At 39.1% G+C, this 19,268-nt stretch overlaps 1 protein-coding gene across 3 annotated transcripts in view; it reads right to left on the bottom strand.

Moving 5' to 3' along the window:
• Nucleotides 1-2,565: 2,565 nt before the first annotated feature.
• Nucleotides 2,566-19,268, bottom strand: part of ATP11B (ATPase phospholipid transporting 11B (putative)) — a 116,565-nt gene continuing 99,862 nt past the window's right edge. The window contains exons 29-30 of one of the 3 annotated variants that reach the window (XM_019503356.1): nt 8,238-8,371; nt 2,566-4,510 (exon numbers count right to left, since the gene is read on the bottom strand). In XM_019503356.1, the coding sequence (XP_019358901.1) occupies nt 4,429-4,510; nt 8,238-8,371 (216 nt within the window). In that variant the 3' untranslated portion in view covers nt 2,566-4,428. Of the gene's footprint in view, nt 4,511-6,720; nt 8,372-18,424; nt 18,511-19,268 lie in introns of those variants that run through there. The other 2 variants (XM_019503357.1, XM_019503355.1) reach the window with 2 other exon arrangements.

Raw genomic sequence — 19,268 nt, 5'->3', positions numbered from 1 at the left:
ACACAGCTTGATTTAAGTTCCATGCATTTATACAGACTGGAAACAACCAAACAAGTCTGATATCTACAGGCATGATCATTAATCTACACTTACTGCAAGACAGCAATGTATCATGGAAGAGCTAGAGCCAGGCGAATACTTCAGAAGAAGCTATGAAAAAAACCTTTGCTTGAATGGAAAGCATGGTTTAGCTTGGACAGCACATAGGGTAATTATTCAATTGCCTTTTTCGGAAGATATTTAGCTGCAGGAACGTGTTTGTGAAAAGTGGAAATCTCTCATATATGCATTCACATGAGGATTTATGATCAGCAACGGAAGCATTCACCTTTGAAAATCTCCAATTTCCCTTGTTTATAAGTGAAGTCATTCAAATAAAAAGTAGGAACCAGATATGACTTAGGGGGATAAATTACCTGCCATGCAAAATAAAAAATAAATAAATAGTGGAGTGGAAACAGCTTATCATCCACTCATAAGAGGGGATAGTTGTATAACACATCTACAAAAAAGTATCTGTAAATTATATTTGAATATGAAGAGCTAATTTAGGAAATTTTCCTACTATGAAAGGTTCGCCCAGCTCTAGTTATGTAAATCCGTCAGAGATTATTGTGATCATCTGGAACTGCAGCAGCATTGCACAATTCTCAGGGGTTAACTTCTGTTAGAGCCACATCACTACTGTACAGCCACAACGAGAAAACAAGATAACAAGTCAGGCTCCAAACCAGGCAGTCTTGCACATACATGATGCTTAAGTGCTTCTGGATACTGCGCTCCACAAATCAATCACAAGATTTTGAAACCTAATCTTAAAAGCAAAGGAAGTGGGTCAGATTTAACAATTAACAACCCTATAGATTAGATGTCATTATTTAAAGATGCAATGCTTCTTGCCCTGTCATAAAAGAATAACATGTTAAAAATGTTACTAAATAGTCCCAATAAAGAATGATAGTTGCCTACCATGATAAATTATATAAAGCTTTTAAAATAACTTTTTGCACTAGAAAACATTAAATTATTCTGGACCTGTAAAGTCAAAGTTTATGGCACTCCCTTCCATTGGGTTCCCATTATAAAGTGGACTAGTTATATTTTAGGTTGTGAAGTCATTATAAGGTTAAAAAAAAAGGGACACTTTTCCCATTTGACAGTTTCTAGAGAGTTTGCTGCAAGGTAGCATATGTTCAGCAATAGAAAATGCATCATCTGAAAAAGCAACTTTCCCAGAGCAGGTGCTAAGACTTACCAAGAATTTAATCTAATTCCAAAGGTGGCTGTGGAAAAGGTAAGCCCATGTACTGCTTTCAAACACGCAGGAAAAGGAGACTGTGTCTGTCATGTCATTGGTGTTAAAGTGCATGAAGATGTAGACTTTCCCGCAGGAAAAGCACACACCTCTGGGAATCCTGTGTATATGCCTCGTGGGTGACAAGGCTGAAGGTGAGTCTAGTACATCACCTGGGCACCGCAAACTGTTCTTCCTGCCTTCTGGTCTTGAATCAGAAAGATCAATAGTTACGGCTGGATACAAAGAACGCAGCCTGCATGATTGACTCTGCTTTGTGCAACATCCCACGTACTACCAAATCTAAAAGTCAGCATTTAACGTATACTTTAACGCTCCCAAAACTATACAAGTGCCTTTCTGGAGCAAAGCCAATTTTAAATGATTTGTGGCGCGTTACAAACAATATCGTTGCTTTCCTTCTTAAGCAGTCATTAGGTCAGTACCAAGTCCTGGGGGAGCCAATTATGCATCCCTGTTAATGGGAAATAAAACATTGCTGATGAAGTTTTACTGCATCTAGAAAAGTATACCTCTGCAGACAGATGAATTCTTAAGTTCAGGAAAAGCCATTTAAATGCATGGTTACACCCTGGGAAGGGGCAGTTGCGGGCAGGGGGATGAGAGGTGGACATTTTTGAAAGACATCATGAAGGTAAATTATTCTTCAGTGCTAAAATTTTGCTTCTTTGGCACAAATGTCTTCAACCTTTTATTTGTACAACCAAACACAAAGTATACACGTATGATACGGGCTTGTTAGAAATGCTTGGAGCTGGGTTCTTTTTTGGCAGCCTCTTCCTTTTTCTAGAGAGAGACCCTAATTTAGATTGTCATACATGACACACTAATTACACGAACAAATTATACTAGATGGCAACACTGAAATCACTGGATGATTAAACAAGCTATGAATGACGGACGGATGGGACTGCTTTTGGGAATTAACACACAATGTCTTCAAAACAACAACAGCTACAAACAGCAGATATCGGACCAGAATTTTTTAAAGAAAGTATTTCCTAAGATATTTCCCAGGTAAATGTGGCAAGATAAACACTCTCAGGAAGAGAAACAACATGCCGGTGTATTTAAGTCAGACTCCTAACTAATCTTATAAAGAAACGTATGTGGCCAAGAGAAACAGGAAGAGATTTTCTTTTAATTTTGTAGTTCCACAAAAAGGTTATTCAGGGAACACCGACTGGCAACCCTTCCTTTATACTGCAACAAAATTAAGACATTTTCAGACTCCATGTAGTTCCCTCAAATATTACTGCCAAGAAAATCTCTGTGCGGGGCTCAATTCACCTGTCACTGAGCTTGGTTTCTCTACTGATTTCAGTAAAATCTATTCACTTCAGCCTGAGAAGATAATTAGGCACATCATTTTTTTTTCCAGTTCACAGAATCTGGGACTTGGGTAACGGAGACAAACTCCTCCTCAAACAGCTTGCGCGCCATGGAGAAAGCTCTGAAGGTTTTGTCTCCATTATGAAAACCAGTGTAAGCCATCTAGTTTGCCTGCACTACAACTCCAAAAAGACAGCTGCAAAGTAGACAAGCTGTGGGTATGTACATATATACCACTGTGTCCTACAGCTCTACCTCCCGTAATATCCAGGCTAAGTAGCATTAGGCAATATAACGGTAAGACAGACTCTGTCCTACCTCCACAGCAGCCTGCTTTTGCTAGCAGCAAATACCAGCTCTGAATTTTGCAGATGCAACTTTCCACTTACTGCGTTTCAAAAATGTCACATGTTTATGGAGATTCGGAGCCTGAAACCAACATGAGAAAATGCAGTCCCAGCACTGGAATCACTTCCGCCAATCTACACATTTTAGGGTTGCCAACAACCGACTTGGCAAGGGGGATCGTCAGCATCGCTGCTGCAATCGCCTCCAATTCTCAGTTTTCAACATCTGCAGCTAGTTGACTCAACAATTCTGCTAGCTGGTGTCTCTCAATATCACCTGTTAAAGAATGAATTTGCAAGACTTCCTATCCAGTCCCAGAATCTGAAAACACATTTATATTGGAAAATGCACCTGAAAAAATGTGCAGTACTGTCCAAAGTAACACATGTGCAATTTTATTTTTATTGGTGTAACTGTATATCAAAACATTGCCATCAATGTGTCAGATCCTTCAGACAGATGAAGATAACTAATGCTTAATTAGGTCTTCAAAGTACAACATGGTAAAGTATAAATACATTAGAAAGAATAAAACATGCAAAAAAAATCGCCAACTTTAAAAGGATTATATTGTTTACATTTACTGAATTTGCGCCAGGGAGATGCAGAATCCATTTCATATGCATCTTTCTCCCCCGCTATTCCATATCAGGATCAATAATTATTAAAACATGTAGAGCATAATAGAGAACAAGCGACTCCTGAACATTATTTGAAAAGAACAAGCAGCAGCTGTAAACTTTTTTTATACCATTCCATTCTATGTAAGCTATGAATGATTTATAGGAAGTGGCTACTAGTTTATTGCCATTTCTACACCAGCACAAATGCCTGCATGGCATTTCAACTGCTTTACAAAAATGTTGAGTAGGATAACCATAAAGCTATGTTCTACTTGCTAACTGTTCTGCCCATGGAAGAAATAAGAACTTTCTTTATTTTCAATTTGCTAAGAATATAAGGAGATGGCACAATATGAATTTAGAATAAATATATCTATATATAAATGTCTTGAAGTGGGGGAAAAGAGTCTACTTAAAAGTATGATACCAGACTTAAAAACAAGTCAGTACCTTCAGGTACCTAGATCTGGGAGCAGAAATGTGGTTGTTGCCTCTTCCTGACATCCCAAATAATGTCAGACACAGGACTTCCATCCGTTAAAATGGTACTTCAAACAGTAAATGGTCAGAGAAAAAGCACATTCTCAATATGCAACTATTTAGCAATTTAGGCCTATGATTAGAAGAGAGATCGACCTTCAGTTGTATGTGTTTCTATGCTACAGGATAGACCACAAGGTTTGTACATTTAGTAGTCTGCATTATTCTGGTAGATTTTCTAGGGTGGGTTATAGCACTGAACTTTCTTATAACCTAGTATAGGTAGGTGAGCACCATATGGCTTCCACAAGGCATTAACAAATGTCCCTGTTAACAAGTAGTTGAGTCCATTGTGGAGAGAGTCAAGATGCTTCGGTCGTTGGTATAGAAGGGATCCGATGAGCTCCATGATCTAAAGCAATAATAAAAGAGAAGTTTGGCTGACTGGGAACCTATAAACTTGAGAGGAGAGGAGAATAGTCTATAAAAGCAACAAATGAAGAATTTTGTCATGATATGCCAAAAATAAAACTTCCTTTTAAAACCGTAGCCAGCTAATTCTGTCCTAATGCCTACAATTCATTCCCACCCTTGAAACTGTTCTGCACTGCACAAATGGCAAGAGGTATTTTGTGAATTTGCTGGTATACAGAGAGAGCAAACTACTAAATGTTGCTGTGGCTTAAGCTACTGCAACAGCTATACCTTTTTATAATTGGGTTTGCATCGTTAGCGTTCTGATACTTACGCTTTGAGATAACTGGACTAACGTGTGTGCAGATTCAGGCACAGTGAATGCTACAGTTTATTTTTGGCATGGTAAAATCATTCTAATAAAGTCTCTGAATATGCAGAGCTAATTGTGGAATGTGATTTTATTTTTATGTTTTAATGAAGATGCAGGAACTATTTAACTTGGAACTGGTTTCACCTACTTAATTAGTTAACTACAGGCATTAACGTATTTGACTATCGGCTATGCTAGATTTAAGCTAAATTGTGTCTCAGGAGATTTAAAAAAATACCCAAAGCTATTACTGGCTTTGATTGAGATAAACAAACAAAGCTTTTCACCCTGAACATGTCACTTCTCTAGATGGTGAAACTCTATACATGCCTCTGCTTTTGGCAGTATTACTAAACTTTAATGTATTTAGATTAAAAACTGAAAATCAGGGGTGCGAAGGGAAACAGCCACGAGTAGAAACACTTTTATTCTCCGAAATGCATCTCTGTCAGAAATCTGCTGTTTCTCCACAACTACTAAACGCAAGTACCTTGACAGCTGTATTACTAACGGCAGGTTTCTATCACGAGAACTCGTGTGATCTAGAATTCTTAATATCTTATGGACCGATGAGCTGACAGACTATCTAACGGAAGACACACAAAGACAGTTCACCAGCTTGAAAGAAACATTTCTATTCTAGTTCAGATGATGAATATAATCATGAAAAAATGGATTTTGAAGAATGTCTTTAACAACAGCAAAGAGGTTAAGTACCAATGCCTAATGCCCTCCACTCCAAGCATTTGTATCACCTTGATCAAAGAAAAGAGTTCTCTCTCATCCAGGTCCTGATAGCCCATTTCATTTCATATCCAGAAATCATATTTGACAGAATATTGGGTGCACCTATTAGATGCGAATGCAAACCCTATTCTTAGCAATGGTCCTTTTAAGAGCGCCCTTCATTGTGACGGAGTACAAAGCGCTTTTACAAACCGCATATATAAAGGTGGCACTTTGCTCACTCATGATATGCCGCTACGCCTAGGGTGGAACAAGGCATTTGTTTAATGCCACAGTCACAGCACACAACAGACGACTCCACTCAGAACTTTGTGGTCCTCTAACAATATTAGTTGGTTAACAGACTATTAACAGTATTTGTCCCTAAGTCTGATGTATGCTTAAGTAAAATATATTTTGGGAATTAAAAACACTTAATTGTACCTTCAGCATTTCACAGCTTGCAACTGCTTCGTATGACTTCTGTAATTGGTATGTTCAACAAAAATGTTCAAGGACTTTCACATATTATAAGGCAAGTGTAGGGGAAGAACATAAATATATCCTCCTACTGCCACTTGGCTTTTAGACTAGACTTTCAATATAAATGCTGAAGGCAAGGAGCAGAAGTCATACAGAAAGAGACAATAAGAAATAAACCAAATGGATTCTGTTCCTGTAAAGTTTCACAAGGAGAAGGGCTAATGTGAAACCGAAACGGTTGTGAAAGAACCATTTGAGTATAATAAACACTGGAACAGCAGTAAGAATGGGACTTTTAAAATTATTAAGCCAGACAGGATGGTCTTTTGGAAAAAGATGACATACGGCAACACACAAGAAGCCCGAGAAATAGCACAGTATTGAAAGTGCTTTATATTCTGTCAAATATGACATCTGAGAGGAAAAAAGGTCACACAGAGAAGGGAGGAAATGGTAAAAAATCTGAAAAAAGTCACAAAGCAGAATGGAAAACAGACCATACCTACCTTTACAAAGCCATACAATACCAAAATACATTTTTGATCAAAAGAAGTACCACTTATTAAATGACATTAAAATTTTTTAAAAAGCAGCATGAAAAATAGAAGTTCCACCTAGGTGCAAAGCACAGCTTGCATGGTCTACAGAGGACAACATGAAATAAAAGATCCCTACAGCACCCATTAGAGAAATGTTGATTTTAGACCAATTAAATGCTCATCTTGTAGTTTAAAAAGTCTATTAAACCGTTTATTTTATAGATCATGCCTGCTTTCTATACAGCAAGATTTTTGATTAAAAAACGTACTTGTTCATACCAGTTACTTTTTATAAGGAATGAGACAATTTTGCATAATTACCCCCTAGATTTATAGAAATAGTGAACAAAATTTCATAAGCAAGCTAGAGTAGGAGAAGGTGACTGGAACCACAGACACTGTGTTAACACAAGAACGCTCAAACTGAGATGTGCTACGTACCGAATTAACACCTAAAGGTAAAATCAGAACCGACTAAGCATGTCAGTATAAATTACCCATACAAGCTTTTACTGGGATGAATGATACTGTGTCCTTTAACAAAAAGACAGTTGTGGGAATATTAAGTGAATCTCCTCGTAAATGAGAAGTGCACATTTTTTTCAGGTTTGGCTTTTCAAATAATGAAGGACTACGATATCATTCAGAGGTTGACAGACCACGATGTACAAAAGGTTATTTTTAATTTCTACCCCCAAATAATTCCATATTTGTTAGCTAGCCCTCTTTACTTTCCAGAAACGGTTATTTTAGCAGGAATTAAGATAGCTTTATAATTTTTCATAGCTAGGCCCAAAGTGAGTAGTCAGCATTACCCTTTATAAGTATTTCTGCTTATTCTAATCTAGTTTTCCCCATCAATAGGTGTTTTAGTGTATATAATTAAAGAAAACGACATTTCTTTAGCACATACTTTTGAATGGCACTTAGAATTTGCTGACATACTTGATGCACATGAACACACTGAAATAACAGGCCAGAACTTGAAGGCTTTGCTCTGTCAATGAACTTGTTTTTAGAAACAGATTACAAAAGTCATATTATAAAAATATTCAATTTTCATACCCACTGATGGATGAAAAAATCTAAAGACATCTTTTAGAGATGGAGTTATATTTAGGGGGAAAATGTGAGCCTTTTGTATATCTTTGGATGCAATGCAAGCTCAACTGTGACTATCTGGAGGACTGACATTAAGAAAGAAAGGAAAAACCTTTTGAATTTACAAAGAAGTCCTGATTTGTGAAGGCAAAAAGCTCAAATCAGGAAAACCAACAGCACAGTGAGGTTTGATTTCTAAAGAGAAGGATGTACAAATCAAGAGAAAATACCACGTTTACAAGAATTTTGTACTAGAAAAGCCAAACTAAAAGTTTCAACAGAAGTCTCTTCAAGAATCATTTTCTTTCTTTCTAATAAAAGCACTCTCAAAAAGCAAGAAACTGATCTTTTAGGTTCAAAAAAGCACTATAAAGAATAGCATTTTCTGTTTAATTATGCAAAGCCTGCAACTGGTTTGCTAAACCTCTATTGCTGCAGGCTCATCAGGTTCCAGTTTATAGGAGGATCGTCTGCAGCAAAGGCTACTGAGAGAAATTCCACACCTGGTGACCCGGGTTGGACTACATCTTCCTATCAGTCGGTCCAGCATTCTTCCAACAGATGTGCATGCTGTTTCCCCATCTGAGAAGCAGCACATGGAGTCCAAGCAGTTGACACCTGAACCTGTCTCAGCAAGCTGAAGTGGAAGGAAAAGTAGAAATGAATTGTTATTTGTACAGGCAAGCGATAAAGTTATCCACCTATCTGATAACGTTTGAAGATGGCAAGTTGGTACGCGTTAATAATATTTTTCTATGTTATAGGAAACAAAATCACTGTGACCCCTTAGCAAAAGTACCATTTGCTTTTCCCCTGTTTACTGTAAACTTTGAATCTTAGACACCGTTTTACTCTGCTTCTGGATGGTCTTGTTCAACATATGGCCATGGTTCTGCATCAACTTCACATGCACACCCAGCAAACTGGAATGAAAGATACTTTTCTGACCGCAAGTGGGCTGGTTGGCAAGCCGTCTGCTGTTGTGTCCTAGTTATGACCTTATGGGGCAGCTGCTGTAAGTGGTCACAGCTTTATGACTTCAGTGGAGCTATGCCAATTTGACTCAAAATGAAGATCCCTTCCATTGTAGTTACCATCCACCAGCAAAAGAGAGGCTTTAGAGTGAAACCGAGTAAAATGTAACAACCCATCTAAAAGTAATATATATTTTTTTTATCATTCAAAAACAACTGCAAAGTACAACTTCCTGCAGGAAGTCAGATCCCATTACTAGCAAACAGGCTCAGTATCTATTTTTAAACAATGCCCATTAAATCATAAGGGGAAATTTTTATGCCAACCTAATGTCTTATCTTTCAGACACAAGTATGAAATTTTATGCTGCATTACTGTCTGTGAACTAGATAAGCCTCCCATTATGAAGCAAGGATAAGGATTGGAGCTTGCAAAGGTAAACTGGTAATTCATTTAACTCCATACCTAAAGAATTTACCTCTCATTTTGGGGAAGGTGGGGAGGAAAGCAAAAACATTTCTGGTTGTTATCTAAGAACAAGAGACATTAAGAACCATCAGTTACATTCATGCTAAAATAAGGAATAGTTGAATGAACCATGAATGAGCAGGAGGAAGTTTGTTAGTATGTGTGAAACAAACCAGAATCAACAAAGAAACGACACGGAGACCGTCAGATTTCACTGTTCTTTCATTACTGATTTGACTTGAATACTCTTTTACTGCAGCCTACATTAAATTCTAAAAGCTTAGCACTACTGAAAGTTGGAGAGAAAATAATTTAAACACCTTTTCTGCCCTGCATTTCCAAAAGGAAATACAAACCTACTATGGCAGGAGCTACTTAACTCAAATAGTTTAAAATATTGATCAGAAGAAATCTACAGGCAAATGAATAAGATGCACATTTCAGTAGCAAGTCTTAACTATTTAAATTTATCACCTGGGAAGGGTACTGTGTGCTCACCTGCCCTTTGATATATCAGACAGGTATATTTAAATGGCTCCCACCATATAACAAAACTGAACCAAAAAAGCTGGTTAGACTTTGTTTGCCCTGCCCTAGAACTGCGCTTAGTCCAAAGACCTTTCTTATCACTCCCCTGAAAGAGGGAAGGTATTAGCGGTTGCCAGAGGCAGGCAATTCCAGTCTATAAAGAATTCAAGCCTCCCTTCTCTTATGGGCACACAGTCCACCATCTCTTGTACCTCTGAGACATGGGCTCTTTGACCTTTACCTGCAGTGGCCTTTGGCTAAAAGTACTCGATGAGCAAACAATCTTGCCTTTCCTAATGTTAAACTTTCAAATCCTATTGCTTTTAATTCAACTAAGCCTGGTGCTGCAACAAAAGTAAAAAAATTAAAAATAAAAATCTACCAGGTCTTTTCCTGGGCAGGTCTGATGGGAAAAATTCCCTCCTGAGCTCAGAGCAGACTGTCAGACCTGCAGCTTCCTGAAAATCATAGCTCCCACACTACAGCTAAAGGAAGGGAAGGAAGGAGGGACAGCAGGGTAGGTAACAGGTGCAAAAGGCTTTTGAAAAGGCCAGGAAAGCTTTAATTAGCAAGACTGGGTGGGCACAAGAGAGCCAGTTGGCTAGCTTGGCACCTTAGTGGACAGGAAAGCAGACAACCTGCAGGGGGCCAGGCCCCATCTCGTCATGCATGTGCTTTTCAATTCCCACCTAGGTCCCACCTCCTGATGGCACATTTATCAGTTGTCCTTAGGCTCTGGAGATTGTTGTAAGGAACATTAAGTTAAAGAAGCATCACGTGCTTGTAAATACTTTAGATATAGAAGCAAAAGAACTGCAAAGGATAGTCCTAAAGACAGGATTTAATTATAAAGCCAAAATAGCTTTAAAATCTCTATATTATGATAATCGCTTCTAGGTAAAGCTTGAACCATCACAGCAGATAGTATAATTGTGACCAGAAGCACTGGTAGTATGCCAGGATCAGCAGTGACTGGTTCAGTACTAATCATATACTGTGCTCAGCACAGTACAATTATATTAACAATGCATCTGATGAGAGGTGATACAACAGAAATAAACCATTTCCATTAGGGGCTGGAGTTTGAAAGGTGAACGTCTGGGAACAAGTACATGCCACTGTTCATTTTTTATGCAACTATGAACATAATGAAACACAAAACAATACTGTACTTGGGGTGTAAAGAAAGAATCAGATGGGCTAAAAAAATGTATAGCATTTTTTTGCATTAATCAGCTGCCTAAATGCCACCTCTCATGCTAATGTGGTTGATGTACGTGAGTACAATTCTGTAAGTGATGTTGTTACTTTGGGAACAAATGTTCTCCAAACATGCCCAGTATTTCCTAGATGTACTGTGGCTTGCGCTAAGAGGATTTCTTTCAAAATAAAATACTTGGTACACCCTCTTTCATGTCTCCCTGGAATAAGCCCCAGCTGTTCAAACTTTTCTGATCTCCAAGCTTTTATTCTAGTGTTTAGGAATAAAAAAAATACTCCTCATTAACATTTAGCTAGTGGCTGCAGTGTGATTCAGGCTGCTGAGCAAATATCTCACTTGGGTTCTCTCACTACTGGTTCAAGGACATTCTTCACTCCAGCTTGCCTAATAAAACCAACTTTCATTTGACCACGGTGAGGGAGAAATAAAATACATTCACTACCAAGGTAGTCTCAGTACAGGCAAGACAGATACTAGGAGTTCAGAGAGAAGTATAATACCTAATTATAGATACTGGGCAAGAGAATATTTATTCAAAGCAGCATAATAATTAAAGATGGAGAGGTAAGCAATTTAATCCTAGATATTGTCAACTGTTAAAATAATCTGACTACCTACTGGGTCAATTTACACTAACATCTTTTTTCGAATCAGAAACATATCTATGATCACCAGCTAACAGGTCCAGATTGAGGGTAGCTGTTAATTAATCCCACCAAAGATTTAGGATATAAAAACTTCTGTGCTAGCAGCTAGGGTTATTCCCAAGATGTAACAAGTATCCCCACAGAAGCAATGACTGCTCTCAGCTCCTACCAAAATTTTAAAAAGTCATGATAAATTGATGACATTTCTCAGCAGGTGATTTAATATATCACAGAACAGTGCCTTAAAAATATCTCATGGGGGACATTAAGGTTGGGACTCCAACTCAGGAATATGCAGTTTTTTTATTGGATAAATTATCAGAAAAAATATTATGCTATTTGATCAAATAAAAAAAGAACTCCTTTATTTATACAGGATATGTATTCCCTAATATCCCGCATACTTGCCTATAATTTTCTCTCAGTCTCTACAGATGGGCCATTACTAGCAGATGTATGCTACCTCTCAATTTATTTGTGCTAGTGACAAGCCAATTTGCTATTCAGTAAGTCTGACTGCAACCCATTTTCTATAGATATTTTATGAACCAGAACCTAGCCCTTACTCCATGAGCTGAAGGAGCCGTGAGGCTGGCTTTACCACTCAGTTGTGGGGATTTCTGTCTGGTGCAGAGCCAGAGCTACCTGCCCCTGGAGTTCGTGTCAGAAGATGCATCAGGGATGCAGTCAAAGCAAGGCTGCACTCCAACAATCCCCAGCTGGTATAAATGACACTTGAAGGTTATTACAAAAAGCAGCCAATAAGGCAGGGGTGGCCAATTATGTGGGGCCGTGAGACACACAGTTCAGCAAAAACCCCTGTCACAGGCTTGAAGATGGGCTATGTGGGCAGGGCACTTGGCTGGCTGGATGTAAACGGGGCCGTGTGCGCAGCGGATCGTGGCTCTGCCCCAGGCTCTGGCCCCATGCTGTCACCACCCCAAAATCCTGGGGTCTCTCTGGCCCCCCTGCCTGTCTTGCTCCTGGATGCCTGGCCAAGCACCCTACTTGCATGGGTCCCGTCCCTGGTGGTGGGTGCTGGCTGGACGGGCCAGGGTGCCTGGGCAGTGGGGTTGGGTCCAACAGACAGCTGGAGGGAGCCGCCGCCACTGGGCTGCTGGGAAATGGAGTCGGACAGCCACGCCGCCCCAGTGGCATGGTGTCCAGGGGCAGTGGGGCTGGCTGCACACACCACAGCCTGGTCTGCCTCTTGTGCCTATGCTGGGTGGGGCCGAGGGACCCACTGCAGATTTGGCCCGCAGGCTGTATTTTGCCCACCCCCGCAACGGGGCTGCACAAACTTGTACCAAGAGGATAAGAACAGCTGCCTCCAGGACATGGGAGCATAAAACCACCTTTGTCTCCCTTGACTCTAGAATCCTGTGCTTTTCCTGGGCAAATAAGACTTACTGGGATTGGAAACCCCCCCCCACACCTTGAAATGAATATCAGCTACAAAAACATTAAAAGCTGGTGAGCTGCACTGCAAAAAACATTTTTTAAAAAGTGAAATGTATAATACCATATTTCTAATGAGCTTAGAGTCAATTTAGCCCTCTGCCATTATGCTATGCAACAGTGGCCTATTATGTACCCAAGGCTTTAACTGGGATTTAAAAATTAGTGCCACCTGTTTGAGAAAGTGACCGTGACCGTATGTAGGTCAATAGGAAGAGTGCATGTTTGCTACTTTTATCCCCTCCTTACAACAGTGGACACTAAATGCTCTGGAAGTACTACTTCTGATGCTCCCAAATTGTGAACACCTGATGCCACATCGAGATCCCAAACTCTCTCCTTCCTTAAGTCAACTACACCAGTTAATTCTTAATAAAGACAAACATAAGAGTGTGGCAAGGACACAGGCTGAAAATAAATAGGGTGGAGGCCTGTTTTGTGGTATGTTCTCTTTATATTTGCTTGCTGGAACAAGATTTTATTTTTTTCCCCCCCACTTAGTGAGGAATCTCCTCTCATCACCTGCATCTCCTGAAATCTTACCTTCTGTGAATAAAACCGACTATATTTTTATTTTATGTAAGATGACATCCTGATTTAAGAGAGGCACAAATGCAGAGCAGAATGCAATGAGACACAAGATTTTGGACTGAGTCCAAAACGCTCTTTGGAAAACCCTAAGCGTGTCCTCCAAGTTATATTTCAGAGGTGAAGTATCGGATGTTGCTGTAATGAAAAATGTTTCACAGGATAATGGACAGCTTCAATGTAATGAATCAAGGAAAATAAAACAACTAAATACTGACTATGCATTAGAATTAGTGATTTGGTCTGTTAAGCAAAAAACCCAAAAAAACATGCCACTTTGTACGTTCTCTTGTAAATGTCAAAAGCATGGCAATTTTAAGGATGATTCCATGACTGACTACACACATTATGGGAGAGTGGGAGTACTACCTAGTGAACGCAAGAACTGTCCTGCTGGCTAGATGGGTCAGCTAGCAGCTGCCTACTGTCCTCCCCTCTGTGCCTGCTTTCAGCAAAGTCACATGCTGAGCTGACTGAACCCTTTTCGTCTTCCATCTAGAAGGACAGAAAAGCAACAAATCTTATAAAGCACCACATTCAGGTTAATTTACAAACACAGTAATCACTTTTACACCAATCTGTAAAACTACGCGACATGTTCTCGATAGAACAATGCCCATTTGCTTATGTGGAAGAAAGACGACGACAACTTCTGCACGTCATCAGCAACGCCATGCAAATCACGAATGATTTAATCGGAGCATAGAAATGTTACCATAGAATATAATTTGTCAACAACCTTTACTGGTGCGCAGAGGCATTTATGGGGAAGGGTGGGCTCTGGTCGAGTTACACTGGGCACAGAATGGGGCCTGTTTCTGGCCCCAGGCTCTGTTGTGGGAGCTGCCAACTAGAACCAAACGTGACTATACTTAAGGAGAGGAATCACAACGAGGCAGTAGTTACAACACAATGAGTTTGGACTGGAATTGGTATGAAGAGCCATGTTCTCCAGCCTTTACAGGGAGAGCTCCAGGAAAAGCAGGAGTGCATGGAGGTGGGAGAAAAGTAAGGAGCAGCGACTGAGTTAAGGGGAGAAGCCGAGACTAGACGTGGGTAATTCTGGTGGACAGGAGATCCACTTTGGCAGAACTAGCAAGATCTGCTGGAATAAATCCCTTCTGCTGCACATCGTTTTGGAACCTCACCTACAATCCCCTAAATAAAAACTTGAAAGTGAGTTGCAGGCAAGTGAGACCCCCAAATACAAAGTAATTCTAATCCAGCCTGAGGTACTCCACTAAAGGTATGAGTATATGGGTATATGCTCCTAATGGGGTACCTCAGCCTGAATCAACCTGCGTATCACACTTCCTTTGTAAAAAATTTTAAAAGGACACCTACAGGAAAAATCTAATGCGGATATCAGGCATCTAGCCACTTCCTCGTTGCTCTCCACTGTCATCCTGTCTGCCTTATATTGACCGCTTCCTCTTAATTCTGATTCCTCACAGCATCATTTTTTAAAAAATGTAAAAAGTCTAAACAGGAATTTAGAAGGGGAGAAAATTCTAATTCCAGTTAATCTTCTGGAACACAAGAACAGCGTTTCTCTTTCAGTGAGACGTGATGATCTTTGTGTCGGATGCTGTACTATAAAATTAAAAATATAAACTAGTGTGTTGTATGTACAGTTATGAACCTACAAGGGCAACGAATCAATTTATTCCATAACACCACACATCTCACGTCATCTATATTATAAAAAAATGTTGCCTTTTTGCAACCAACACAGCAGAGTAAAACAAGTTAATAGAACTCAGTTTTTCTAATAGAAAAAGTTGACACAAAACTGGGTTTGGCCTGCATCTATATTCCTTTCAATGATTACTACACAATTAAGAAAACAATACGCTAATTCAAGCAGTGTATGGGAATATGTTGCTGAACACTGTAGAGACAAAAAACGGGATTCAGTTAATCCTAGAGGGGCAATATAAATGAAGTGGGGTGGCAACTGCTATATAACTAACTGCTTACTGAACTGACTCTTCATTTCCAGATTTTTCCAATTTTTCATGTAGAATTTTTGTACATAAACTTTTTCTTTTTTTAAATAAGGGGATGAGGAGACACCCATTGGACTTCACAGAAATTGTCTGCTGGCTTTAGTTGTTCCTAAATTAAGTGTTTTGTTCAGGATAGATGGAGCCTCTCTTAGAATAACAACAATGGGCATGATTACTCTTCCTCTTAGTGGTCTACATTATGGCTCCACTTAGTAGGCAGCTACCAAGCTCCATCTGAAAACTTGGGGAACTACTTAAAAGAAATCTGACTCAGGCTTGACCAAGAGATGGCTCTTGAATGGCAGCTATTTGGCAGCATCTCCAAATCTCCTTGGCTTTTGGAATAAGACAGCAAATCTAGCAATCGAATTCTTCTCTTGCATTACATTGCAAAAGGATGGCAGTGTGACTATCCACAGAGAATACCCTTAATTCACGTGCTCTTTGCTATACTACAGGTGCAAGAACCACCTGCCACCCCATACTGAAATCTGTTTCAGTATTATACAGTTTTGCTGAACTGACCAACGCTCTAAGGGAGTTTAATTTCTTCTTGTGCAATTCAGCTCCTGTGCAATCCCCTGTAGACTTTATACATGTAAATAAAAAATGCTTGCACAGGTGGGCCATGTTCTTTTTTGCATTAAGAAATTCTGCTGTAGAAAGTGTGTCGTTTTAAGCATTTAACCAAAAAGGCTCATTTTTGCACATCATTTACTTTAGGAGTACAATTACTACTGCACAACTGCTCCTCAAAGAACAGGCTGCATTAAGTTGTCTTGCCATCTGTGAAACTGATGTTTCTAAACGTGGAAGTAGTCTAGCTTCAGGAGAAGACTTCACCTACTTTGTTTCGTATTACTCTGGCTGAACATACCCCTGGTTCTTGCTTGCTCTACCTCACAATGACAGAATGGGTGTATATACATATATAAGGCCACTGCTGTTAGGCAAATACGTAACAGACTTAAGTGCTTAACTTTAGATGCCCACGTTTAAAAACCCTGGCCTACATTAGAGTCAGCTTCACATAATCAGATACAAATTGACAAAAGTTTCTCAATTTTTCAAATACTTTCAGTTAATTATCTAGTATGAAGAAAATTACAGAATCACAGAATTTACAGATGTACTTGCAATTTGTTATTAGGGTTTTATCACTGAAAAGCATTCAAATGATGCCTCTGCAGAGAGCTTTACATTTTTGTTAGTGTCTAGTAGTGCAACTGCAAAACTGCTCAGTTTAAGAGAACTCATCACATACTGTTTATCCCTAAGGTCATAAATCCTTTCCTTTGGTACAGCCATGCAGCACATTCTCAAAGACATCCATTGTATTGATCGAGCATGAGCAAACAAGTTTTAATGAAAACATGACTTGAAAAAGGCAAAGTGCTTGTATGATATAGATGGGGCAACAATTTAAAAGTGAACTATGATTTTTTTTTAAGCTAAAAAATTAAGACAAGTTGGTAAGATTACCAAAATGGAAAAGGGCATCTTGCCAATTTGCCTTCCTTTAAACGTTAATTAGCATTGTATTTTCAGAGGATTACCTCTCCTGATGTTCAGATATCTGAGCTACAGCCTTCCTGTTGTTTCTGCTAGAGTGAGTCATATCAAAAGCACCATTGCTTGATAATAAACAAATAGAATGGAATAATTATTTCACATTTCTTTTTGTGGTGATCTAACCCATGCTGGCAGAGTAACTACAAAGTATATAACTGATATATATACACGTTAGGATTTGAGTCATGATTGTCTCAATTATCTGTTTAAAGTACAGCACTTGATACTTCCAAGGTCAATTTCCTCTCTATTATTTTATCCTATTTTGAGGGATGAAAATTCATTCCTATAATCATTTGCAGACATCAGCTGAGCCTCAAATCTAAGCAAAAGTGCAAAGAAAAGAAAACCTGTGCCTTTAATTATTTGCTGCTGCAAAAGTGGGGCCCCGGATAAGAATGCGATGAAAAATTGATGCTTAAATCTTCGTTATAGGTCAGATATATTATCCTTGTGTATGCTGTATTCTGACAATTATAGATTTTAAGTACTACAGTATTTCACATACTTAGTTTGGGTGCACTTGAAAAGTTTCAGCATTTTGGTATTTCACCTAGACAGACAAGCACACTTTAAATCTCTTCCTGTACTTGATACCCAAACACCTCTGGAGACAGAAGACATTCACAATACATTTAAAAACAAAACAAAACACCACTCACTTCATAGATGCACTAAACAGAAGCAAGAACATTAAAAGCCTTAGTAGCTGCATAAGTACACCCCCCCACACACACCAAAAACATGTTCTCTGCACTTACAACACAAGTAAAAAGCAAATTAAAATGGGCAAACAACTTGCAAGAATTGGCTTCCTAACACACATGGACCTTCCTGCTGTGGCCTTATGAAGCTGAATTGTCCAACATGCAGAAAGCACTGTTAATTTTGACTACACATAAATCAAAAGCATTGGGAACCATGCTAAAAACTGATTATTTTTAACAAAGGATGCAAGGAGGACTAGATTTATTGCCTGTAAGTTGAGCATCATGCTAGGGTTTTTCCCCTGTGAGAACGTCCAACACATGCTACTTAGGAGAAGCAACTGGCCTGAAACCACAGAGCAAAGCCAAGAAAGATGCCAAATAGAAAGAATCTGCACTACAGACATTGCCCTCTCAACCCACTAATATTCATGCCTCTTCCCATCTCTCTCAGTGCTGGTTAGTTGGCCTGCAGCATGCATAAGAGTTGATGAGGAACTGTCCCTCCTACTCTACCTAATTTTGCTCAGCTGATTCCTTGCCCTGGACAATGGCTGCAGTGCGATGAATTCGTCACTTAAAGCAACTCTGTTGGAGTACATCTATAAGTGGACAGAGAAGGGATGGAACACATACGTCAGTAAGAAGTATCGCTTTTCTAAGAGAAAGACACAGGACAGGTTTTTAGAGACATTCTGTTATTTAAGTGGAATATACATCATACACAGAACACGTGAGACTGATACCTACAGGATAGTTCCTGGTTCCATCACTTTTATTCTTCATGGAGACCATGTTCCTTAATTTTTGTAGTGAGGGAAAAACCCCATATGCTGAGAATTCTTTTCCATGCATCCCTATACGCTGCCCTTACTCCTATACTACTATCATTTCTGGTATTTACCAAAAGATTTACATTTTGTTTGGGATTGTTCCACACTGGCTGTTTCTTCCTATGTGATCCCATGGTAGGACTGTAATGCAGAAGTTAGCTGGAATTATTCCCATGGCAACAGATTGAACTCAAACACAGAATTATGGATTTCACTGTAGGAGTAGGCAGAAAGTAGCAGAACACACACAAAAATATTACACACATTCACCTCGGAGAACACCCAGGGAAAGCCTGTCCAAGTAGGAAAGTCAATCAAGTCATTCTGCAAATTATTTAGATAAATTCTTAATTTACGGGCCTTTCAAAATGGAAAGGACTAGCTGTTGCTTATTCAGTAGTGTCCATTTATGATCTATTACCACATTTAATTTTAAGAGAGAGTTAACTAAAACAGCATATAAATTTTAGTGTGATTTGAGAACCACTAGTTTTACTATGCTATAATCTGAATTTCAGTTACTGTTA

This window comes from Gavialis gangeticus, unplaced genomic scaffold, assembly GCF_001723915.1.
Source record: "Gavialis gangeticus isolate Ggan-Ray unplaced genomic scaffold, GavGan_comp1, whole genome shotgun sequence".
NCBI classification, from domain to species: Eukaryota; Metazoa; Chordata; order Crocodylia; family Gavialidae; genus Gavialis; species Gavialis gangeticus.
Note: the sequence above shows the minus strand (reverse complement) of the source record. Positions and strands in the feature narration are given on the sequence as shown.